This window comes from Equus asinus, chromosome 2, assembly GCF_041296235.1.
Source record: "Equus asinus isolate D_3611 breed Donkey chromosome 2, EquAss-T2T_v2, whole genome shotgun sequence".
NCBI lineage: Eukaryota > Metazoa > Chordata > Mammalia > Perissodactyla > Equidae > Equus > Equus asinus.
The window spans coordinates 112,244,227-112,271,262 of NC_091791.1; the positions used below are offsets into that span (position 1 = coordinate 112,244,227).

Sequence of the window (27,036 nt, forward strand, 5' to 3'; positions counted from 1 at the left end):
CTGTACAAGGATGCTAGGAAGGAGGGCACACAGTGTGGGAAGCAAGACTCCCACCTGTGCCCCAGGTTCCAACTTCAGGAGCAGTGTGCCATTCAGAACACCCCCGTCCCATGACTGGATGCTCCTGCTTCACATTGCAAAGTCAAAGCTGTCAATATAGGGGCTTGGTTTTCACTTTCTTTCTTTTCTCGCCCCATGTTGTCCAGCAAACGCCACTGTGAATCAGCAAGTCCTTCCACCCCAGACTCCCACTAAGTTGGCACAGCAAGAAGGAATGATTAGAGGACTGGGGACACTCTCCCTAGAGCAATCCAGAACAAGACAGTAATCAGCTTTCAGTCTAAGCGTCAGCAACCGCCCACTGCAACGTCGGCTCTGTGAGGGCAGGGACTTCTGTCTCTTGCTCACTGCAGGATGCCCAGTGCCCGAGACTGCGCCTGGCACACAGTCAGCATCAAATAAACACTGGCCCAGTGAAGAAATTACTGCCTTCGATAAAAGGGCATATTACAAGTTTAAATATAGAGACCTAAAAATAAAATATGCTCAAGGCAATTTAGAGAAAATACACAAAGTTACTAAAAGCTTAAAAGCATACAGAATTAATTAATATTTACATAAAGATTCATTCAAACACTGCTCCCAGGCCTGGCTTATCCATTTTCCCTGATTCTCCAGAGATCAGCCCAGAAAACAGAGCCCCCACCACAAGAGCACAGGTGGGTCCCCCCCCAGCAAGAGGGAGTTCCTTTCCACACGGCCCTAACCAAGCCACCAGGATGTGCATCTGCAATGCTCTGTCCACTCCTCTGGCAATCTCAGAGCTACTTTTGCTGTAGGACTAAATTTTTTAAAGGAAGGAAGGATGGAAGAAGGAAGGGATGAACATAGCATAGATCAACTGATTGTTCAAGTGGAATTTTTTTAATCTACAGGAATTTTTAGAAAGTAACAAGCTTTCTTAAATTGTTAACATTTTTAGACGGTCAGGGGCAGGCCCCCACCACTGCGTGAGACCTCCCAGCTAGGACACCTGCGGGGCCCTCTTCACCTCCCTGCCGTACCCCATGTCACCCCAACTTCTAACACTATGGTGGGCAGCTCATGCCAACAGGGCCCCTCCTCAGGCATATGACCCCGGCCTTTCCTTTTTTTTGCAGGTTCTTACACCTAAAAGCCCACTCAGCCTACACAAGAGCAGCCCAGAAATTTGGGAGATGAGAGCTACCGGATAACACTCCAGCATCCCACCATCTGCATCCGTGCGAAAGCTCCGGAAGTTTCCATGCACTTCTCAGAGTTCCTGTTATAGGAACCAAGCCCCTGTTGCCCAGAGTAACAACCCTGGCACACAATCACCTTCCACTGGATTTTCCTTTGGATTCCACTGGATTTTCCTGTTCCCTGTCTCCCTCCCCTCCTTTCTGAGATCCCTCCCTCCCCTAAACTAACCAAATGAACCCAAGTCCTCTTCTCAGGCTTAGCTTATGGGAAACCCACTCTATGAACCTATGCTTTAATAATACTTTCTACTTAATGAAAACCCATTTGTATTAGCTCACTCAACTCCCAGCAACCTGGTGAAGTAAAAATATAAAGAAAAGTATTAGCTGTCTTTTATGGATGAGGAAACATAGGAATAAGAGAAACTGGCTGACTTTAAGCCCCTCTGCATGCTGGACAGCAGTGTCAGACCCTGCCCAGCGCCACCAAGGCCCCATCCCAATGAACAGACAACAGGGACGTGTTCACACCCATGCCACAAAGGCGAGCAGCAAGCAGTGTCCATTTTAAAGCATCTTACAGGCTCCAAATCCACAGCATCCTGCCTCAGGGAATAATGATGGCAATAATAACAATGGCAATAATAATAACAATGATTTTATAGGGTGATATTGAGTTTTAATTTTATTCTTCCCAAAGGGTGATTAATAAGCATCCTCTGCCTATCCAAACAACACGCCAAAAGAAAATTCAAAAGACTTCCTCAGTTGCTTGTCTTAAAATGAAATAAAAAAGAGATCAAAAGGACTTGGATAAACACATGGTTTATATAAAGCAAGTGGCAGGATTGGAGACTCCCCTCAAAACTTCTGAAAATTAAGCCTGGAGGACAACAGCAAATGCAGAAATGATTACTGATAACTGACAATGCAAAAGGTGCCCCATGGGTTTTTCTAGGAAGACTCTGAGGTCCAAGAAATACTTATATGGTGATCTCAGAAGTGCTCCCCCTGAGCATGAGGCAGCCACAAGATGTGCACGAGTACCTACCCTCACAGGGGCAGGGAGTCTGTCAGAGCCTCTAGTCCTTCGGGACAGATCCTCGCTCAGCTGAAAGGGGACATCCACGCTAGACCCCTCCAGGTGAGGTGGTGGGCACACACCAGAAATGCCACAGAGCACCTGAGAAACACTTAGCCAGGAGCATGACAGCTGCCCCCCATGGCCCACAGGAACCAATTCAAGTCCCACAGAATGTTTCCATCATTGAGTATTTTCTTCAGATGACACTAACAGAGATGATGCTTGTACTCGAGGTCAGCAAAAGCAGCAGTGACTTCGGCATGTTGATTTACTGAGGTATTAACGTGGTTTTTCTTATGTTACTGTGATAAGGTAGCCACTGTGTTCCTCTGCATTGGGCACTTTGCAGGGTCCAAAGAAGTTGCAGGGGCACAGCCATCATTCCTGGCTGCAGTTTCTGAAAGCTGAGCTCTCTAAAAGAACATTAGGGGAAGGTGTGCCCTTGAGATGAGGGCAGGCACTGAAGCAGCAAGAGCTGAGCGGGAGACTTCTCCAGTTGCGGGAGGCCGTGGTTCGCTTCTCCGAGCCACAGGGAGGCACCTCACGCTTGCAGTGCCAGGGGGTGAGCAGGACCACTGAGCTGGGCCCCAGGAAACACAGCCCCTCTGGAAAGTTCCTGTCATCAAGGATGGCACAGACACAGTGATAAATTTCACACCTGAAACTGTTAATGAGTAATATGAGGCCTTAACAATCAAGCAGATATTAGATCCAAATATTGGTGTAATGAGTGAAGGGTCAGTGTTACACTGCCACATGGAGATAAGAGACCTGGCCAGGACCCTGGAGTGGCTGGGCAACCCCATCCCCAGGCACAGGGAAGTTTGTCTCTGTTCAGAGCTCTGAAGGCCAGTGGAATGGTGGGCAGTCTCCAGTGCAAATCCCCCAGCCTGTGTTACACACAAAAATATGTGTCACTCTCGTGGCATAGATTTCCTAAAGAAAATCATAAAGTAGAACTCACATTTGGACTTGTGAAAAAGTCCTGGGACTTCTAACAGAAGCACATGTGAAATTACTCAGGAAAGACTTTCCCATAACCCAGAACACAGAGCAATTCCACAGAGGATGGGGCAGTGGGGTGGTGGGAGGGGGACACATCAGCCTACGTTGATCTCGTAGTACAAAATGACAATCTGTACATGAAAATGGCCCAGTAGAGGGGAGAGAGAGCAGACAGGACAAACAGGAAGATGAGCACCCCAAGAAACTCAGAAGGTGAAATAACTCAAAAAAGACTTCAAATAATTATGTGAAAAATAAGCCAAGTGATAAAGGAAAGGTAAAGTCATAATGAAAGAACAGGACACTATAAAAAGTACAGAACTGGAAAAGAATCAAATATAACTTCTAAAAGTATACACTATAATCACTAAAATTAAAAACTCCATAGATAGAGAAAATGGAGATTAGGCCCAATATAAGAGAAATGTGGTGAACTGAGAGACAATGAGAAGAAATTATCCAGCATACAGAATATAGAGAAAAAGAGCCCAAACACATAAAAAGACATTACAAAACATGGAGGAAAGAACAGATGGGCCGGCCCAGTGGTGCGGTGGTTAAGTTTACACGTTCCGCTTCGGCGGCCCGGGGTTTGCCAGTTTGGATCCCGGGTGTGGACATGGCACTGCTTGGCACACCATGCTGTGGTAGGCGTCCCACGTATAAAGTAGAGGAAAATGGCCATGGATGTTAGCTCAGGGCCAGTCTTCCTCAGCAAAAAGAGGAGGATTGATGGCAGATGTTAGCTCAGGGCTAATCTTCCTCAAAAAACATAATAAAAATTAAAATTAAAAAAAAGAAGGAAAAATAGGAAGGTCCAAACCTATCAACCAGGAGTTCCAGGAGAGGAACAAGCAGATAACGGGAAAGAGAACTCCGCAGGGAGATGGAGGCTGGGCCTTTTCCAGAATTGACAGAAGCCGTGAATACTTACATCCAAAAATCATAACGAGCCCCACCTGAGATAAATATGGGAAATCTGCCATCTATATACCACAAAACACAAAGATGATAACATTTTTTAAACCTGAACAGAGGAAAGATAGATTATTTACACAGAATCTAAAATAGAATGGATAGAAGATCTTTCGTAGCAAAAACAGAAGTCAGAGGACAGTGAAATAATATCTTCAAAGTACTGAGAAGAGACTCAACCTAGAATTCTACATTCAGCTAACTTATCATTAAGAGTACTGGTGAAATAAAGACAGTTTTGGGAAAGCAAAGATAATAATTTAACTACTCACAAACCCTGATTAAAGATGTTCTTTAAGAAGGACATTAGGGGCCAGCCCCGTGGCCGAGTGGTTAAGTTCCTGCGCTCTGCTGCGGCGGCCCAGGGTTTCACTGGTTCGGATCCTGGATGCGGACATGGCACCGCTCGTCAGGCCACGTTGAGGCGGTGTCCCACATGCCACAACTACAAGGACCCACAACTAAAATATACAACTATGTGCTGGGGGAATTGGGGAGAAGAAGCAGAAAGAAAAAACAAAACAAAACAAAAAGGACATTAAACATAGAGAAGTAGGTTGCAAGAAATAATACTGAGCAAATAACTTGGTAAATATATAAATAAATCTAAATCATTCTAACTATAAAAATATATAATGATGGCACCAGCTCGGTGGCACAGTAGTTAAGTTCATGCACTCCGCTTTGGTGGCCTGGGGTTTGTGGGTTTGGATTCCGAGTGCAGACCTATGTACCACTCGTGAAGCCATGCTGTGGCAGGTGTCCCACATATAAAATAGAGGAAGATGGAAGATGGGCACAGATGTTAGCTCTGAGCCAGTCTTCCTCAGCAAAAAGAGGATGATTGGCAACAGATGTTAGCTCAGGGCCAATCTTCCTCACACACACACAAAAATGATATCTATATAATGATTATTATATGGGAGGGGACAAAAACGAAATACAATTAAATTAATAGACAAAAATAACATGGAAATGGAAGTTAAAGACTTTGAAGACCCTTGCATTATGAATGAAAGATACTTGATATCTTTAGATGTCCTTAAGACAAATATTTTTTTTTAAAGGTAACAACAACAAAATTGAATAGATTATAAAACTGCCACAACAGTGGAAGAAGAGGGAGTAAAGAAAAACTGGTAAGAGTGACAGAAAGAAAGAAAAACAACAACAAAAGGAAACAGAAGCAAAGAAAAAGCATGGTACTATAAATAGAAAACAAAATATAAAATGGTAGAAATAAATGTAACTATATTACATTCTTTCAATTTACACATAGAACATTTATTAAAACAAAAATGCCTATGTTCTAAACCACAATGCAAATTTGAACCATCACCAAAGAATCAATATCATATGGAATGCAGCATGGCCAAGAAGTTTCTAATAGACCCAAACCTCCTGTAAACAGCAATTATTGACATGAAAAAAACACAAAAATCCAGTGGCCTGAAGGACTTGAAAGTGAAGCAATGCAGAAAGATTTGGGGGGGTAGGGGGAGTTAATTTATGAAGGGAGCTTGCAGGAAAAGAACAGCACAAGAGACTGAAGGCAGGCCTAGTCAGTGCTGTAAAGGGTGGCTTACAGAAACAGAAATATAACAACAGAGACAGAAATAGAAAGCCTGCAATCCTCAGGCCTGAAGAACAAAAGGACAAAGTTCAGGGGAACAAAGTGACTGGAAACTAAGTGGGGACACGCTGGAAAGGAGAGATCCAGAAAAGGAGAGCCCAAAATTCTGTATATGAGTTCTACCCAAATCTCTAGGTGACCCTTACGTGGAATAGACTAGCTAAGGATAAAAGGAGAGAGCTGAAATTTGAGATGCTGCCCAAGAGAAAAACTTTGCAGTTTGAGCCCAACAAAATTAATTGCCAGCTAAAATACTCCAGAGGAATAGAATACACAGTCTTCAAAATATTATATTTACAATATCCAGAACACAATCCAAAATTACTTGACAACTGAATAACTAAGAAAATGTGACCCATTTTCAAGAGAAAAGACAATAAATGGAGACTAAATCCCAGGATGACCCAGATGTTAGAAGAGCAAATGAGAATTTTAAAGTAACTATTATTACTGCGTCTGAAGACTTAAGAGGAAAATATACTCTTGATGAGTGAAAAAAATAGGAAATCTCAGCCGAGACACTGAAACTATAAAAAGAACCAAATGGAAACAGCATATAGTCCACATTCTCTGATAACTATACATAGAATTATAACTCATTTTTAAAAGACGGCAAAACGCTCATATGAAAAATTATAAAAATTCAAATAATTTATAGGTATAACAATTGATAACAATATAGAATACTTTGTGCCATACATTGTTGTAAGTTCTTTACATATATTAACTTATCTAATCATCTTAAGAATTCTATAAATACAATTACCACTATTTTCAAAAATAAAAAAATTGAGGCACAAAACGGTTAAATGAATTACCCAAGGTCACTCAAGCCAGTAGGTGGTCAAAGCCAGGAATTCAAACCCAGTAGGTTTATCTGTAAATTCTTAACAATTATATTGTACTGCCTCTCCAGAAAAAAAATTATAGAAATTGGAGAATATTTAGAACTGGATGCTGGAAATAGTACCTACCAAAATTTGTATGCAGTTAAAGGTGTGCTTATAGGGAAATGTATAATCTTAAATATATACATTAGAAATTAAGAAAGAGTAAAGTTTAATAAGCTAAGTATTCTACTCAAGAAGTTAGGAAAAAAGCAATAGGACTAAATATAGAGAAAGCAAAAAAAGGAATAATAAAGATACAAATAAAAATTAAAGAAAGAGAAAACAAAAACCAGTAGGGAAGAAAAATAAAACCAAAGCTAGTGCTTTGAATAGATTAATAAAATAGACAAATCTCTACAATTAAAATGAATGAACTAGATTTGTATTTATTAACATGGATAAACCTGGAAAACATTATTGTGAGTGATAAATGCAAGGTGCACAGTAAGAAGCCATTTATGTAAATTTGAAAGCATACAAAACAACACAGTTTATATATATACAGCTATATATACAATATATAGCACAGATCTCATAATAATTTAAAAAACACAGACAGGAAGAATTCGCACCGACCTCAGGATAGTGGTTTCTTCTGGGAAGTAAGCTAGAGGAATGACAAGGGGTAGGGTGAAGAGATGCTCAGTCATATCCATAACATGTTAATTTCTCTCAAAAAAGAAAAAAGTTCTGAAGCAGATATGGCCAGATGTATACATGGGTTAAGTCTGAATGCTGGGTATGTGGGATTTTCGGTTTTGTTTTGCACTTTTTTCTGCCTGTTTTAAATAAACTAAAAATAATTTATACCTGCTATATTTCTTTACTTTCTTTTTTTTTTTTTTGAGGAAGATTAGCCCTCAGCTAACTACTGCCAGTCCTCCTTTTTTTGCTGAGGAAGCCTGGCCCTGAGCTAACATCCGTGCCCATCTTCCTCCACTTTATATGTGGAATGCCTACCACAGCATGGTGTGCCAAGCGGTGCCCATGTCCACACCCGGGATCCGAACCAGCGAACCCCGGGCCGCCGAGAAGCAGAACGTACGAACTTAACCGCTGCGCCACCGGGCCGGCCCCTACTTCTTTACTTTCTAACTTCCCCACCAAACCATGAGCTTCCTGGAGATGGGACCATGCTGTGTCATGCTCACCACAGTGTGTTCCACGTCTTGAGGGTTAATGAATACTTGATGACTGAATAAACGAAAACAGGGGGGAAAACTCAAGCATATGAATTCTAAGGGTAACTTCTGGTCTAGAAATACTAAGATTCCCTGACTGCATTACAGATTTTCTCAAGAGGCAAGAAGGACGGATTCAAGAATAATAATGAGAACCTTTTGCTCCCAGCTCAGTGTTCTACAGGGCTTCTCTTTCTCTCCCACTTAATACAGAACAAGGGCACTGAAGTGATCCCCCAATAATGAAGAACAGGGGTACGAATAATAATAATTATAGCCACCGCAGCGGCAACAATAGCTAATATTTGTTAGCTGCTAAGTGACAAGTATGCATTAATCCATTTAAAACTCATAAAACCCCCAAGAGGTAGATGATATTACTCAGTGCAGATGATGAAACTGAAGCTCAGAGTGGCTCAGTCCTTTCTAACCTGCCTGAGGTTACACAGATCCTTTAAGGTTTATTTATCAAGAAAAAACTGTAGGGGCCGGCCCCATGGCCGAGTGGTTAAGTGTGCGCTCCGCTGGGGTGGCCTAGGGTTTCGCCAGTTCAGATCCTGGGAGTAGACATGGTACCGCTCATTAAGCCATGCTGAGGCAGCGTCCCACATGCCACAACTGGAAGGACCCACAACTAAAATATACAACTGTGTACTGGGGGGATTTGGGGAGAAAAAGGAAAAAAATAAAATCTTTAAAAAATATAAAGAAAAAAAACTGTAGACGACCAGCCAACTATGACTATCTGTTCTTACAGAAAGAGTCCCTTTATGCAGCCCATTTCTAATTTCGTCTAAATTTGTTTTTCACCTTTTAGGGATTTGTGAGTGTTCTCATGAAAATGCCCCCCAGTGTGGCTAAAAGTGGTGTAACAACCGGCATATCCCTGCACGTTCCTCAGCAATAACCCTGACACGTAGACAAGACCAGCACCATCATCTCAATGTTACCTATGAGAAAACAAGGGCTGTTATGGGCTGAACTGTGTCCTCTAACCCTTTGTACCTTAGAAACTGACTGTGTTTAAAGACAGAGTATTTAAAGAGGTAACTAAGAGAAAAAGAGTTCATTAGGGTAGGCTTCTAATCCAATATAAGTAGTGTCTTTACAAGAAGAGGAGATTAAGACACAGACACACACAGAGGGATGACCATGAGAAGAGACAAGGAGAAGACGGCCTCAGGAGACAAGCCAAGGAGAGAGGTCTCAGGAGAAACCAACCCTGCCGACACCTCGATCTCGGACTTCTAGCCTGTAGAACTGTGAGAAAACAAATGCCTGTTGTTTAAGGAGCCTGGTCTGTGGTACTTTGTCCCAGCAGCCCCTAGCAAACAAATACAGAGGCACAGACACGTCAAGGGACGCTTCTGAGGTCACACTCAAGGGTGACAGTCAGGCCTCTAGCGTCATTCTTCTTTCTCTTTCTGCTGGAATAATTCTTAAAACACTGGTGTCTACTTTTAGAGTTAGTATTTTTATACATAAATAAAATACTTAAAATATTAACATGGAGAAATTCAAAGTAGCAACGTAATTCTATTACTTTTGGGTTTTTCTTCCAGTTAAGATGCAGAAGAACATGGAAGACCATCACTACCAATGAAATAACAAAAAACACTGGAAAAACTATGAAATCCTATTTTGTTTTACCCATTGGAGAGCTAAGGTCTCAAAGAAGTTTAAAGGAACCAAATTTCAGACGTATTGAGCCTTTCTAAGTGAGCAAAGACCAGTAGCCACATTTATCCCAGTGGCACAGGTGGATGGGGAGCCAGCATCTGAGGGAGGATCTTGTGGAGGTTAGAAGGAACCGGCCAAACTCTTATCGACCACACAGGCGGGAACGATGGATTAGATCTGGATAAGGTGTGTCCTAAATCTACTCCACCAGGCTTTTACCAGGTGTGTGGTGGCTTGCAGGAAGTCAGGACAAGGATGGATAGCAGAGGGATAGCTCTACAGTCATGTGGGGACTGAGACCTAAGCTCTTCTGCTCCTGCCTCAAGACACTTGAAACCAGTGGTGAACTGAAAGTAAGTCAAGTTGCGATCCAAGTCAACCCACCTCAACCCAGGACTAAACAGAAGAGTTAATCTCCTCAGCTTAGCTGCCCCTTCATCACCACGAGAGAAGCCAGCTGAGGACAAAGCAGTCAGACAGAGAAAGAACTGCCGAGAAGCCCACCTGGCCAAGCCTTACCTGAGGTCCAACCCCCCACTCTACTCCTCAATTCCATGAGCCCACGGCAGTGGTGTCATTAGTGTTGAAGGCAGTTTGATTTCTGTCACTTCCAACCAAATGAATCTTAACTGATACAAATCATAAGTCCTAACCAATTTATTACAGAGTATATACACATATTATTACATATGCAAACTTTGGCATAAACTGGCAATACACGATAGGTATGGTATCCTCTAAATACTAAAATTAACTTTATAATGCTTTAAATGAACCAAACAATACAATAAAATAATTTTAATAATTTTTTTAAAACAATCATAACAGAACTTAAACTGTAAAGAGACATCAATGCCTTCGTAGGCACCATTCTTGGGCAGCATTTGTCTTCTAACACACTCACCACCAACTCAAAATGTTGTGGGGTTCCTATTTTGACACTGTGTCATGCCACGTTAGTTTTATTATTTCACAATCCATCCACATGTTACATCTACCACGATAGAGGAGGAGACAGAGATTCAAATTGTTACTAATGGGCATGAAAATCCTAGTGGGAAGATTCTAAACTGAATCTGAATGAGGAAATTAAAACAAGCGTAGAAAAAAGTGTTGAAATCAAAATAACTACTTAAAAATCGGAAAACATTTCAAAATACCCAAAGTATCATTTTAGTTGTTGAGAATAGCCAAAAATCTTCAAAAACTCATGCTCTCACCAAAACAATTTTTTAAAAGGCTCGCAGACTTCATGTTTTCATGCCAAGTTCCAACCTGGAGTGATATTTCATGAATCAGTTACAAGGTCCTAAAACTAAGGAGCTATAAAGGAAACAAGCTCAGCCTGTCCCCTCTCTGGGAGCCCTGAAGACTACTAGGAATGCAACTTCAGGAGGACCCAAGAGAAGGCAGTGGGTCCTTCCAGGGGCCTTTACTGTCTTAGTCCCTCTGTCCCACTAGAGATCATGGCGGCTTACTTAAGCTCAATTTTCAGGTAAATTGAGGGTTTCACGGATGAGGAAGAATTATCGGGCTCCTCCTCACCTGCATGGGCCACCTGCCTACTCCCAGACCACGTCCAAGGTTGGGGTAACACAAGATCAACAAGGCACAATGACACCAATAGCCACCATGTTCAGCTATATAGAATGTGTTCCCATGGAAAATCTTGGGTTAATCTGATTAATCTTTCTAAGAAACTTCAAGAATGTATTTTGCTGGTGTCCCAGTAAATTAATTTTGGTAATTTCTAAACTCCCAATATTTGGAAGTTAATCCAAACTAGGTATGTCCTAATTGACTGCTTATTAGCTAAGCCTATTAAAAGGCTCACTGTCTTTCTCAACACAGCAATACAGTTTTCCTGAGCGTTTCATGCAAAGCCGGAAGGACGAGAAGCTAGCTATGCACCGCTCTCCCGTGTCTGTGTTCCTACCCGGGACAGAGCCTGAGCTGGCACCAGCGTAAACACACACGTTGCTCCCACACAGCAGAGCATGTTGATGTGAGGTTTGGGGACAAGGAAGGGGAGATTATTTTTTAAGAAAATTCAGAAATTTCTCTCTACAGCCTTGGATGGCTGCTTTTAACTTAGTTTCCATCGCATCCTCCCCACCCTGGTTTTGTTAGTTTTATTTCCTTCATTATAGGCTAAACAGTCTATCAAAATGGTGCCTCGAAACTAGTCTCAGGGACAAAAATGCAAACACAAGCACAATTTATCATTTTGTCAGCAATCCTTGGTATCACGTCTCTAAAGAGGACGGCAGCTGGTAATCAGACAAACATTCCATGATATCATTCACAAGCACCCTCGGTTTCTGGTCCCTGACGAGCAGTTCATGAGCGCCAGCTTGAACGAAGGGAAAAGTGAGAATAAAACATATTTGCCCTTGGATTTCATTGTGTGGCCCTGCTTGGTGGTTCTCCCCTGAGAAAACCCACTTCTGATGGCCCACAGGTGCTATTAGTCATGTTTAATACTCCTTAGCACAGTGGTTTTCAGTGCCAGCTGAACACTGGAGCCACCTGGAGAGGTTTTAAATCGCCAGACGCCCAGGCTGGCCTGAGACCAATTAGAGCGGCTCTCTGGGGCCCGGACCCGGTAAGTGAGTAGTTGTTAAAGCTCCAGGTGTTGCAATGATCACCCAGTGCTGAGAACCACTCCCTTAAAGTAATGCCCCTACCTCTGGATCAACATGTTCGGATCGGCTGCAGAAAAGGCACAAAGATTTAGAATGACCAACAGTCATTTACTCTGAAAGTAGATAAAGAAAAGATGACCCACCAAGACTGACCTAGATAGGCCAGGTGGCTAACGTTTAAATAACACACTGACATCAAGCCCAAACACACACAGCCAACTGTCGGACTTACCAAAACTCCTGCTTCCTATTAAAGGGCATTTTTCACTTACTAATAATTTTATGCCAAACTATCTTCCCCACTTTTGTAGGGGTGCAGGAGGAACAGAGAGAAACTCCAATGTATGGTGGCATTCTCTCCCCACTTACCACACAGAGCTCTCCTGGGGTTTCAGAGATGGCCTCAATCCAGCAAAATCACCTCTGATACTCCCTCCCGAATGCAGACTCGGCTGAGGAGGGTGCCTCCGTAAAAGGATCAGGACTACACACAACAGCTGAGCCGAGCTGCAAGGCTCACTTCTAAACAACAAAGTTGTTCTAAAGGAGAGTCATATAATTGATTTATTTCTAAGGTCACTGGAATACTAAACTGAGACACACTATATTTTCATACAAAGATAAGTCTTTAAACTATAAAAATGCAACTCTCAAAGGTCAGCCATGGGGTCCCAGGCTCTCCGGGGAGGAAATGCCACCTGTGAGCAGCAGGTTATCAGTCTTATCAGGGGACAGTGGAAGACTGCTAGTGACACAGCACCATGAAATGCTCTTAAACATCTAACAGTTAATGCACCAGTTGCTCAAATACAATAGTCCCCCTTATCCTCGGTTTCACTTTCTGCGGTTTCAGTTACCTGTGGTCAACTGCAATTCGAAAATATTAAATGGAAATTCCAGAAATAGACAATTCATAAGTTTGAAATTGCGTGCCATTCTGAGCAGTATGATGAAATCTCAAGCCCTCCCACTCCGTCCGTCCCACCCGGGAGGAATCATCCCTTCGTGCGGCGTGTCCACGCTGTATATGCCACCCTCCCGTTAGTCACTTAGTAGCCATCTCCCTTATAAGATCGACTGTCATGGGATCACAGTGCTTATGTTCAAGTAACCCTTATTATACTTAATAATGGCCCCAAAACACAAGAGTAGTGATGATGCTAGCAGTTCGGATATGCCAAAGAGAAGCCATAAAGTGCTTCCTTTAAATGAAAAGGTGAATGTTCTCAACTTGATAAGGAAAGAAAAAAATCATATGCTGAGGTTGCTAAGATCTATGGTAACTTTTATCACAGTATATTGTTATAATTGTTCTATTATTAGTTATTGTTGTTGATCTTACTGTGCCTAACTTATGAGTTAAACTTTATCATAGGTATGTGTGTATAGGAAAAAACATGGTATATACGGTTCAGTACTATCTGGGTTTTAAGCATCCACTGGGAGTCCTGGAACGTATCCCCCAAGGATAAGGGGGGCTACGGTAGAGGTACAGAATATAAGAACCCTTGGTTCTTATCTCAAGCTGCTTATTAGAATCACCTTCAAAAACACTGAAAGCGGGGTCAGCTCTGTGCCCGAGTAGTTAAGTTCACGTGCTCTGTTTTGGAGGCCCAGGGTTTTGTCAGTTTGCATCCTGGACATGGCACCACTCATCAGGCCATGCTGAGGCGGCATCCCACATAGCACAACCAGAAGGACCATAACTACAATATACAACTATGAACTGGAGGGCCTTGGGGAGGAGGAGGAGGAGCAAAAAAAAGATTGGCAACAGAGGTTAGCTCAAGTGCCAATCTTTAAAAAAGAAAAACACTGAAACCCAAGTCACAGCCCAGACCAATGACATCACGATACTGTAGGACAGGCCAGTGCACGGCATTTGTTGAAGTAGTGGTTTTCACACTTTAGCTGCACTGGAATCACCTGGCCGGCCTGTGCAGCTACTGATCACTGGAGCCACCCCCACAGCTTCCGATTGTGGAGGTCTAGGGCTGCCAAGAACACTCAGTTCTAACAGGTTCCCAGGTGATGCTGATGCTGCTGGCCAGGGGCCACACTCTAAGAACCACTGCTTCATAGGTGCCCCCAGGTAAGTCTAATTAGTGCAGCCCGGACTGAGGACCACTATATTAGAAGAGCAAGCTCTGGCCAGGGTGCCAGGGGAAGGAATTCCCATCCTAGCTGTGCCACCAGCCTGGGGTTTGATAACAAATAAGCCATTGAGGTTTTCTGGAACTCAGCTTGCTCCTGATCCATAAAACTGAGGCATTGCATTAATGAGATCCTGGGTTCCTTCCAGAAATGCCTTTTTCAAAGAGCTGCTACCCATGAAATGCTGACACTAATACATGTAGAAAAGAAAAGGAAGAGGCCTTAGGGTCAATTAAAAAACAGCTTCCAAAATACAGGGAAAGGTTAAGTTCTTGCTCACATGACTTCAGGGCATTTGTGGACACACCAGTGAAGGTGGCCCAGGGACAAGCACGGTGCAGACCAGGTACGTGCTGTGAGTCAGTCATGCTGTTTTCCAGACTCACCTGTCAGAACTTTGCAGAGCCGCCCAGGAACCTGGGTGTCGGTGGAGGGACTGGGTGTCAAGGACCATTTGCGCCTGATCAGATGTTCTTGTCCACTGAGCGAGCTCTGGGAATTATTGACGGGCTGGATTAGCACCTGCTCCTGCCCAAGCTGGATGAGGCCAACCTGCCCAGAAAAAGGAAAATGGGACGTCGGTCAACCTCATTCACACACATCCACGACCCCAACAGCCCAGGGGCAGCAAGGCCAGCTGGCTATGGCCTGGTTCCCACGTCTGGGCTTTTTCTCTGCAGGTTGCCCCAATTTATCAAGCCCAAGATTGAGCTTTTGTGTGACTTGAAACACCCCACCCAGCAGCTGTGTTGGGGAGGGGGGCACAAGGTGGGGGTGCAGAGATACTTGCAACAGCACTCATTTTCCAGATGTGCTTTCAAAGATGTATTACTTTATTATTAATAAAAAGAAACTTTATTTTAAAAATTATTTTTAAAACCATCCCCCAAAAGTCCACCGGAGGAGGCAACCCCAAAGGTTTGTGGAATAAATGACAATTATAGTTTTAATGAGAAAAATGTATCTTATCCCTGGGGATATTTAAGAATTAGAGAGAGAGGACGGAGTCACTGACACCTGCACTATCAATAATTTTGTGAGAAGGGATTTTTTCAGAACTTGCAGTGTTTAAGAGAACTTAGCAAAGTATCCAATGGATTAGACTTGTGATTCTAATTTAAAATGCATCATTTGATTTAGACTTGTGATTTTAAAATCTTAAGTTCATAAGCAGTATTAGAATGTATAAGAGAACTTAAGACTTCCCGTGTTTATAAGGCTAACTTATTAGGTTTATAAGAATCACTTAAGTACTTGCAAAGAGTTTATTTTTTAATCAGACAACCAAAGACCTTGAAAATGAACTTAGATGTTAAATTTCTAAATGCCATTTTAAAGGTTTAAGTTATTAACCACCAAATTTGTAAATGGGGCCAAATATTAACCACAGCCCTCTTAAAAGGGATTGCAAAACTTTGATAGATTATAAATAGATTTGTAAATTGAATGAAAAATTTAAGAAATAGGATTTTTGTCACTTTGAGAGTGAATATTAATTACATATATAATTAAAACTACATTAAATTATAAATTATATTATAAATTATAATTATATAATTATAATAATTATGTAATTATTAATTATAGTAAAACAATTTGCCCTCCTTCCCCGGGATACCTGCTGCTAGTTTCTCTTCTGATGAGTCAACAAAGCAAGGTAACCTCCCAGAAAGAACCCGACTGGGCTAGGGCTGGGGGAGCACTCGTGTTTGCACACTGGGCCAGGCCGTCCAGTCCTTCCTCCAGGTGGATGCCGGGGACCGCCTCTGCTAGCACAGATTCAGTAGACTGGGTGGATCGGTCTTAGGCTCTCACAAACAGCCTTTCTTCTCTCTCTCCCACCATTTTCTAAAAGCCATGACTACTAAACCAATGGTTCTCAAACCCCAGCGCACATCAAAATCACCTGGAGGTCTTGGGTAGGACCTGAGAATGTGCCTTTCTAACAAGTCCCTACCTGATACTGATGCTGTCGGTTTGGGGACCACACTGTGAGCAGCACTGCTCTCCCCACCACAGGACAGCAATTCCTCCAGTCTCAGCGACAAAGCTCACTCAAGCCAAATGCTACAGACCCCTGCACCTTCTGAAAGGATGCGTTGATACCAAGCCTCTTTGAAAATGAATCAGATCAACTACTAAGATCGCCCACAACCTTCAATCCCCAAAACACAGGGTGAGACCATACTTACTGCTCTAAGCAGATTTCAAGGTTTCCATTTCATTAGAACTTCTGCCAAGAATAACTCAGAGATTTTACTGCCCAAATAAAACTGTCTTAAAGCGGTACTGCATGACCTGCAGGAAAGCACGGCTTTCTTCGTTCTCCTTTGAAGTTAAAACTTGAGTTTGTTCACTACGATACTTTTGGGAGACTGAAGAAGTGGAGGCAGAGGGTGCCATGGGGGGATATGCAGCGCTCCCCTAGAGCTGTGTGTGAAGAAAGCCTCAATGCCGACACCTCAGTAACCATCGGTGGAAGATTCCATGGGCGAAATAAAGTTAGAAGGTAAAGCACAGTGCATGGGATGAGCTCCACATCTGGAGGATGCACTCAACACTGATGAGAGGCCTGACTCTCCCTGAAATGCCCCTGCTGTGGGAGGTCTAAGGCCCCCTCGGTCTAGCACTTGCAAAGCCAGTTATCAGTCATGCATTCTAGGGTTTGCATTCACAAGCTGCAGTGTAAAAGGCCAGTCAGCAGTAGTTCTAAGTGACACACTCTAGGGAGAACCTCACCTTGGTGAGAAAGCCTACTCACATACAAATACACACACAAGTGAAATCGAGCCCCTTGGGGGAGGTTTTGCTTTAGAAGGTCTTGTTCGGAGGGACCTACATGCTGGTTTCCCTCCACTGAGGGTGGATGGAATAATGGACTGGTGAGAGATGGATAAATGGATTAATGGCCTGTACTCTGCCTGGCAGCCACTTGCCTTGTTGGGACCCAATTTTTAAGCAAGATGTGGCCAGGACTAGCGCCTAGGAAGAAGAGGGCTGGGCATGGCCCTCACCCCTGGAGCCAGCACAAGGAAGGACCTTGCCCCACCCCCTCAGTCTCACAGGCCCCCGTCACTCAGCTCTCTGAAGCCTAACACTCACCCTGTCATCACAGTGACAAAACGTACCAGTGTAAAATGCTTTGTTTAAAAGTGCCACTTGTGTCCCCTCCCCGACAACACACGCAATCTCAGCACGAGGTAAAGTCTTGTCAGCCCTCCTTACCTGCCCATCTCTTCCCTCTCTCCTCTCCACCACTCCACCCCTGGGAAAACTCCCCCTTCCCTGGCACTCTGTGTTCCAGCCCACTACCCCCTGTGTCATGGGGCATTTGTTACAGCCTAATAAATAGTTTGTCCCTCTGAGGCAACACAAGAATTACTCCTTATTTTTCCAATGTCTGCCACATAATAGTCACTCAAGAAAATGTGAGTGGAAAGGACTGGAATTGAACGAACTGGAATGGAACGGATTCGACTAGAATAAAATGCATTCAAATGGACTTCCTGCAGGCGCCCCTGCTCAGCGGTTCTCATCCCTGTCTGCACGCTGGAGTCACTGGAGACTCCTGATGTCCAGGTCCTGCTCCAGGCCAAGTGAATCAGAACCTCCGGGAGGGGAACTCAGGCAGTGATATTTTCTAAAAGCTCACCAGGAGATTTCAGTGTGCAGCCAGGGTCAAGAACCACTGTCCTAGCTTTTAACTTGGTGCCAGAAAGGCCGGCCACCTACTGCCTTGATTTCAATGTCTGGTGGCACCCTGGATTTGGAGTGCCTGCATGACTGAGCCTTTCTCTAACCATGGGGCTCTGCCCACTGCCTGGCTTTGTCACCACCCTGGCTTCACTGCTGCCCCATGGCCCCAAAAGCTGAGCAGGGCTGCTCGGATTTGCATTAATCCTTCAGTCACCATCTATGCAGGGACGTGAGACACAGGGAGATGCTCTTCCGAGGCCTCCCTTTTCCACTGATGACAACAAGGAAACACCAGTAACTAGCCTGGGGTTTCATGAGATGAAAGAGGCCTGCAAACATCATCTGAAAGGACAGAGCTGGGAAGGAGTAAATGCCTGTGGAAGACAGAACTAGAAGCCCTGAGGCCACTTGGTTCTAAAGGATATGATAATCCTCCAGGAAATGGTGCTCTTAAAAGAGAAATCTAAGTTTTCTAAGATTTGACATGCTACTAAAGAAGTTTGTGTGAAATAAAACATATCAGGTACAACCTGATACTGTAACAGTTCTGAGTGGTTCCTTGTCAATTCTCTTTGTTCTGGGTACTTGCTTTGAAGGGTTTCTATACTGCTTTGAGAGAGCGTTATAAATTAGGGGTTGTTAAACCCACCCAAGCCCCCCGAAGCAGCACAGCTCTCCTTGCAGCTTGGAAAACGCGTGAAGGACATAAAGGTTTTTACCACCTTCTAACACCAGCACAACTTCTCAGCATAACGTAGCAAACACTTTTAAGGCAATGTAAAGAAAAGCTGTTGTACGGATGCTCTGGAATTGAGGAGCAGGATACCACCACATGACTGGTGACTTTGCTGACCTACAAAGACCACACTGCAATTTCAGTGCCTGGGGGGCCCTCCGAGCCCCTCCTTCAGGAGGCTGTGGCTCCTCGGTTCACTGGAGCGGCTCTTAGGTCTCCTTGCCTCCATGGATGGGTTAGCGGAGGTGGTTTGAGAGGATGGGGGAAATGGGGTTGTGAGTTTGCTTCTTGCTTCCAAGAAGGAAAAACAATCCTGTGACTGCAGGCCCTCCTGGACCTGCCTCCAACTTTCTGGGGGGCCTCAGCGGAGTCTGGGTGGCTCACACACCTTCCATGGAAGGAGCAACCCTGACCCGGCACAGGTGTGAAGGGCTTCCCAACCTCCACAGCGACTCCCACTGCCCCCGGGCCTAGAGCACCATCCAGAGTCCCCCTTTCAAAGTTGTGCTGCAGCCTCTGCAAATGTCACATGCCTAAACACAGATTCTTCGTCTTCTTTTCAAAGCTAGCATCCCTTCTTGGAACGTGAGGCCAGTCACTGCAGGCTTATCCCCCTTTCTGATCACTCGAGTCAGTCACAAAGGTTGTCAATTCTTCCTTCAGAATCTCTCTCATGTAGTCTTCCTTCCTTTCCATTTCCACAATCCAAGGCTTGAGGCTCATCACCATGTGACTCTAAATGCTCTCCTCCTCTGGTCCTCCCCACCCTGCTATCACCAGGGACAACAGCCAGAAATGTACCCCATTGCCTCCAGGCCAGTGATCCTCAAAATGTGGTCCCAGACCAGCAGCAGCACCTGAGAACCTGTTAGAAATTCCTGTTCTCGGGCCCACCCCAGACCAACTGGATTAGAAACTCTGGAAGTGGGGCCTAGCAATCAGTGTAACAAATCCTCCAGGGAACTCTGATACCAGCTCAGGGTTGAGAGCCACTGCTGTAAGATAAATTCTAAATGCCTTAGGTGGGCATACAGGGCCCCACTTCATCTTACCCACACACCTGTCTGTTCAGTTCATCTCCTAAAATAACTACCTCCCATCCCCATCCCACAGCCAACTCATGGACCCCTTATCTCGGGAAAGACCTGGCCTTGGTGGCTTTGCCATCACTCCTCCCTCTTAGAACCTGAGGCCCACCCTCTTCAGCCCCAATCCTCCTTCTCCCTGAAGGCCCCATCCCACCCACCCTACCACCACCCCCGACTGTCCCCTCAGCCACCCTGTAGGCTCCAGTGGACCTTCTGTGCCATGCAAATCCAGACTGCCTTCCGAGACAGGGCCCACATTGTATTTCTCTTTGCGGCTTGTTGGGTGCCTACCAGAGTGTCCTCTACATGGCAGGTGTATGATAATGATCTGTTCATTTAGTCAACAGTGTTGACTGACTGGTTGATTTATAACTGGAAAAGTCTGGGAACGGCCTATGGGACAAGAGAAGAAACGTGTTTTCAATGCCTTAATGTGCCAGGCTCTCACTAAACAACTTCACAGACTTTATCTTATTTCATTCTATCAACAGCCATGCAAGGCCGCTGTTATTTATTCCCTGTACGGCTGCAGATGGTGGGATTCAAAGGAGGTAAGTGATTCACTCAAGATCCCAGCCCTGAATGGCCGTGCAGTCTCATTTCTTAAAGAACGTGAGCGTGACCATGCATCTGTGTGCCTGTGTGCCAAAGCATGCACGGAGAAAGGTTAACTGGTGACTCTGTGTGGTTCCCTCCGACATACTGGCTGCAAAAACATCTCCCATTGCACACACCCAAGGCCAGGCAGCTGCAGCATCTCAGAGTTCAGGAAATAAGCTCCAAGAATGCAATCAGTCTAGGAAGACGTCTTCTGTTCATCATCCCATCTTGCACTTTATCTGTTTTTAAATGTTGCCAACTAAATAAAAGTTCAGATGGGGAAATCTAGTTGTGTATCCTAGGAGACGGTCACAGGCAGCCTGATGCCCATGAGTGGTGGGTGTAGAAAGTCACCGTGAGGCTGCGTGAATGTCCTTCCAGGAGGAGGTTAGAGGCTTAGAATTCTCTGATCCAAGGCCTTACCTCTAATTTCTCCACACCTCCAAACTTCACAGCTGTCTTTTCCTTTCTTCTTACTTTCCTTAACATCTGCTCAATTGTTTCTTTATACAAAGCTTTAAAAACGTGTTTTGCATTTTCCAAATATATTTATGATAAATTCTTTGTAATATTAATGAATTACTTAGAACTATGTGGCTTTCCCACACCTGTATCAATGTAATGATGTATGATAGTAGTTTGGTCTATTTGCTCCCTTCCAAATGGTCTCCACACCATATATTTTTGCCAAGACTAATTCCTCCTTAGCTATATGCGATCAAGTGATGATGCATTAAAAAGCTGGGCAATCTCATAATGTCAATCAAAAGAGAGTTTCATAACTCTAAGGGGAGAGGCAGCAACCTCCGAAACCTGCCCCTTCGTCACAGGAGTCACGTAAATGCAATTCTCTCTTGAGAACGGAGCCCCCAACTCTTCCAAGCCGCCTGCTCGCTGACAAGCTGACCTCACCCCCTCTACTCCTATCTGGACTACACTTCTTCCCCTATGGAACAGAGGTGAGCCTTCTCACAAAAGCCCCCAAACAGACCATGAGAAGAGCTATGAGAACTATGAATGGAGGAAGCACCACGAACGATGTGCTACCAGAATGGCCCCTGCTCTGCAATGAGGCTGACCAGCCAGAGCCAGGGGGGGCTGGGCCACCGCGTTGATCCCAATGACCAAACTGGATGAGAGAGACTCCAAGCAAGGGCCCCACAGGGTGTGGCTGTGACCCCAGAGGAAGCATGCTGGGAGCATCCCTGACCTTCTCTCTGGCCCTCTGGGGTGGCCTGGAAACTGGGCACAGCTTCTTACCATCCCACAGCCCAGAGCCTCTGGGTGTCCTGTCTGGTCCCAACACCTCACCTACAGTGGGCCCCTGGCAGACTACAGCTTCAGCCAAGAAGTGTGGACAGATTCTGGTGGGTGGATTCCCCTGAACTTAGCACTAAGGAAAAGGAGTCACTGTTGGTCAGATGACCAAACCCACTGGCAGGGGTCTCCTCTCCTCTCTGTCCGCTCCTCCTCATGTGTGGGGATGGGAAACGCCCCTTCATCCACTCATTTCAGAAAAGCAGCACAGAGTGAGACTGACACTCATTCTAGCCCTTGACATCCCATCACCACTGCCCACTCTACCTGGTGAAGTTTAACCTGACTCCAATTCTGCTGGCCTTCCACGATCTGGCCCCATTCACAGGAAGCAGCTGATCCAAACTTACATAAATTCTTTGGGAACAGAAATACCTTCCTCACATACCCAAAGCCCTTTGCTTTGAAGTTATACAAGAGTTTCTGTAACTCTTCCAAAAACCTATGTTATGTCTAAGGACTCTTTGAAATATAAATAAAATGAAGCAGCATAAACAGAAAACAATTAATACTTGAGCCTGTGGTCTTTGAAGATCCAAAAAGTGCAGTTTGCACAGCTTTTCAAGATAAGACAGAGAGGGAAGCCACAGACCCACACCCTGGGCCACTGTCAAAAGTAGGGGGAGCCAAAGAGACCACAAGACTTCTCTCCATGCTCCAGAAACAGTTAAGTAATGATCGATTCTAATCATACATCTCCTTTAAACAGATACCAAACATCTCTGGAGAGAGCATGAATTCCATGCAATAGGAAACAGAGCCTGCATTCCCCCTGCCCCTGCACTCAACACTCTCTGATAAACCATTCTGGAGATTTTATATGTGGCAGGATTTAACTGATGCTCAATATTAGAATAAAGTTTTATTGAACACAGCCACATCCATCTGTTTACCATTTATGGCTGCTTTTGCACTAAAAGGGCACTGTGGAGTAGCTGCAACAGAGACCAAACGGCTCACAAAGCCTAAAATATTTACTATTTGGTCCTTTATAGAAAAAGCTTGCCAACCCCTGCTGTACATGACTCTTTAGCTATAAAGAGGCTTTGGAACGCCCCCACTGTGGACACCAGAAATTATCTAGTTGACAGCACTTCTCCTCCATACCTCACAGCAGAGCCGGAACTGACAAAGAGAAACACACACGCCACATCTCCACCTCACAGTGCCTCCCCCCGTCAAGAGTGACTCACAACATTACCACCCACTGGAACCACCTCAAGCACAGCTGAGAACCAAAATCAAAGTAATGGAGGGCAATGCAGACTTGGTTAGCCTAAGTTCCTGTTTCTTTTCTGTATGCGTTCCACGACCACCTTGCAACCAAGAGGTCCACTCCAAGTCACCACGCTGTCTCTTTCGTCCCACCTTCAGTCCTTCCTCTATACAGTGCACTCAGGAAGAAGCCTCCAACGTCCAGCTCACACGAATGGGACAAACAAGGCAGAGTAAACAACAGAAGTGTCTACTCAAGCAGGAATTTCACATCTCAAGTTGTAGAGGTCCACCCACAGCTGGCACACAATGAATGCAGCCTCCTGGCGGGGTTCCTTTATCTACAGCACAGCGCCCTCACATGGTGCTAAAGGGAAGGACAGTCTTCCTGGAAGAACCGCAGGGCTGAAGTGAACCCTCTCTGTTCAGATGCCGTCTGCAAGAGGGCCCAGCACTCAGGGAGGGTTTTAAGTCAGTGTCATCCAGATTTCCACCCTCGGCTCCTTCAGAGAGCTCCTCGCTGGAAACTGTACACCAAGAAGTATAAACTCTGACCTCTACAGAAACTCACTAAACCGCAGCAAATGGGATTCAGATGTTTCCATGTACAGTACAGTGATGTGACCTAGACTTTAAACGCTTTGGCAAAAACAGGAAAAATGATGTGAGCCTTCCAGTCCCTCCCAGAACATGATACGGCCTTGACCCGAGTCCTACGGTGATCTGAGCTATTCTCACTCCTTCTTAAGCTTCCTTACCCAGAGCCCACATTCTCCACCCCAGCTCCCACTGGCTCCTACCAGGCCCCCAACCAAAGACGCTAATTTCTCTGAGCAAAAGTAGAGCCCATTCTGATTAGGACTCAGAAGTCCCGAAAGAGGAACTGGCGAAGGGCAATCCTAGGAAATCACCACCAGACTTCTCTACACTGCTGGGAAGAAAGCACAAGTCCCCCACAAAGACCTAGACGCCCTGGCTCTCTGGCTTTGCTGCACACTATGTGGGTAAAGGCTAGAGAATTCTAGATGGTACAGCAAAATTAGACAGACGTGAGAGAAGCAGTTTCTTGTGCCTAAGAAGGACAGACAAAAAGAACACTAGAAAATGCTTCCCCAGAGGTTAGCCAGGACAGAAGCTAGAAAAACCACCTGCGTGTTTCATGCTCCGAGCCAACACCAGGCTTTGCTTGGGGCAGCTCATACGCCAGCCCTGCGAGCTCCTCAGGGGCACGATAGAGAAGCTGGGAAGTGTTTGGCTGGGCACCAGCATAGTAGAGGGATCAAGTGTGAGCAGAGGCAAGGCAGCGGTGCACAAGGACTTCCCCTGCCTCTCCGAACACCTGTCACAGGTGCCTCAAATGCAGCAGGGCAATGTCCTTGGGGGCGGGGAGGAGCTACTGCCACAGCTTGTCTGGGGGCAAGGGAGATTCTGGGGACAAGGAGAGGGTCTTATCACCAATGTAAGCACCCCTCAGGCCTGACTGAGAGTGGGTGCCAGATAAATGCCTGCTTATGTTATAAGAGAATAAGGATATGAACACCCTCCCTTCTCCCGGTTCTCACGTTTCAAATAAGAGTAGGTTAGTGGCCTGTCAGGGGACCCATCCAAACTTCCTTTTCCAGGTACAGAATGACGCAAAAGGACAGAAAGGAGGTGAATGTCCACCACCCCATCCTCACATCCAAGAATAGATGAGATACACACATGTAGGTGTTCCCCATGATAAGCACACATACACTCCTGTGCAGATGCAAACAGTGTTCTCTCCACACCTGGGCAAAGTGCGCCTCTCAGTCTAAGGGTCTGACAAACTTCACCCTCGCTAGGCCTGTGCTCCCCTGGGCGGGCTGCGGCGGGTCCCCCTAGGCAACCCCAGACCGGCGCAGGCCCGGTGCACCGCAGAAACTCAACACAGTTGGTGGAAGAGAGTGGACAATCGGACCCTTCCTCTCCCACCTCCTTTGCTCATAGACCCTCAGGAAGATGTAAAGGGGCGGGGGCGGGAAGGGGCAGCAGGAGGTTCCCTCTGGCCGCCAGCAGAGCACAGCTGGAGGCTGACCTTCCCTCCGAGGCGCCCCCACCCCCATCCCAGCCCTCTCCAGGGGCCACCCCTGTGCCGCGACAGACCGACAGGCAGACCCGGAGGGGGCGCGGGCAGTACCAGGCCGCCGGCGGCGCCACAGGCGCTGAGCGAGACGAGGGAGCCGGGGTGGCCCAGCACGCGGCCTGAGTAGAAGCACAGCTCGGCGGGGCGTCCGCGGCGCTCGGCTGCGCCCGCCTCCTCCACCTCGAAGCCGCGGGACAGGAAGCGCAGGTCGCGGCGCAGCTGCAGGTACAGGTCGCGCCCAAAGGCCGGCAGGTGCAGCAGCAGCGCGCGCTCGCCGGGCCGGGCGCGCGGGGCGGCGGGGGGCGCGCGGGGGCGCCGGCGCCTTCGGGGCGCGGGGGCGCCGGGCAGCGGCGGCAGGTGCACGTCGTCCGGGCGCACCCGCCGCGGGAGCACCACCTCCACGTCGGCCGCCGCGTCGCCGACAGCTGCGGGGAGAGAGCAGACGCGTCAGCGCGGCGGGGCCCACCCGGCAGCCCGCCCTCCCGCCGGCCGCCCGCCGCGCGCCGGGGCCAGCGCTGGGCATGCCGCGCCAGCGCAGGGACAACGCGGCCCGGAGCGGCGCTGTCTGCCCTTCCCTCGCCCCGGCACCTCCACGCCGGCCAACGCCTCCGCCCGGGCCCCGCGCCACCCGGGGAAGGTCTCCGGCGCGTCCGCCCGAGCACCTCCGGGAACGGCGCCGCAGCTTCGGCGTCCAGAGAACCCGCAGTGGCGCGGCCGGCGGGAGCCCAGTCCTCCGGCCGCGGCCCGCGCCTCCCGGCCCCAGGCGCTGTCAGCGGTCCGCCGGCGGAGCCGGGCCGTGCGGGCAGGCAGGGGCCGCCAGGATGCCGCGGAGGGCAGAAGGAAGGTGGCGGCGAGAGGCGCTGGCGAAGAAGGGGCGGTGGGAGAGGGAGCGCTACCTGTGCCCGGGTCCAGTCCCCAAACCAGCAGCAGCAGCAAGGGCAGGACAAGAGGAGGCAGCAGGGCGCCGTCACACATGGTCCTGGGGAGGAGCAGCCCCCCGGACGGTCGCGACGGAGCAGGAGCGCGCGAGCGGCGGCGCCAGCCGGAGTGAAGCCCTCCAGCCTTTGGAAAAAGTAATTAGCGCTGCGGACAAACCCAACGTGGTAAATCCCAAGCCCCGCCTTCCCCACGGAAAGCAGGAGTTGATTGGACGCTCGCTTCCCCCTGCCCCGCCTCCCCCTTTCCTATTGGCTAGGACGAGTCTAAACCATGGTGCGTAGTTAGGTTGTAAGCATTTTCTTACACGTGGTTTCTGGGCAGTGGCGGGAACCGGACACCAGGTGGCGCGAGGGAGCCGCCTGGATTCTCATGATCCCGAAGGACCCGGGAGGACGCTCCAATGGTCTTCAGAGTTTGTCCTCATTTTCGAAATCCCATCTGGCCCTGCCGTCCAGCTTCCCAAGAAAGGCCAGAAATCGTCCTGGCCAACAGGTTTCATCCATAAAAGCATATTCTCTCTGCATCTAAAGTAAAACCAGCTTTGGTTGTTTGTGGCTGGGCACTTTCTTGCACACCTGAATTTGCACCTGCTCGCTACATCCAATGTAGCGGTATTTATCCAAACGCTTCCCACGTCCTGTCGTCTTTATCCTCACCAAGCCAGTGGATCAGGCATGATCACACCCTCTGAAACACTGAGAGGGAGAGAGAGTTTAAGGAGCTTGCTAAGTTACCCAGGAGTTTCTGTCAGCACAAGAGCGAGAATTTGTGGTCCTGACTTCGGGCCCAGTGCTGCTCCCTGTGAACAGCAAGTGCCCTCCAAGGCAGGCAGGAAGGAATATTAACCCAGTTTTACTGGTTAGGAAAC

At 46.6% G+C, this 27,036-nt stretch overlaps 1 protein-coding gene across 5 annotated transcripts in view; it reads right to left on the minus strand.

The window, feature by feature from the left end:
* ADAMTS17 (ADAM metallopeptidase with thrombospondin type 1 motif 17) overlaps positions 1–26,283 on the minus strand; it is a 339,534-nt gene extending 313,251 nt beyond the window's left edge. For all 5 annotated transcript variants that reach the window (XM_070496410.1, XM_044762847.2, XM_070496403.1 and 2 more), the window contains exons 1-3: positions 26,126–26,283; positions 25,284–25,654; positions 14,857–15,022 (exon numbers count right to left, since the gene is read on the minus strand). In XM_070496410.1, coding sequence (XP_070352511.1) covers positions 14,857–15,022; positions 25,284–25,654; positions 26,126–26,204 — 616 coding nt within the window. In that variant the 5' untranslated portion in view covers positions 26,205–26,283. The remainder of the gene's footprint in view (positions 1–14,856; positions 15,023–25,283; positions 25,655–26,125) is intronic.
* Positions 26,284–27,036: the final 753 nt, after the last annotated feature.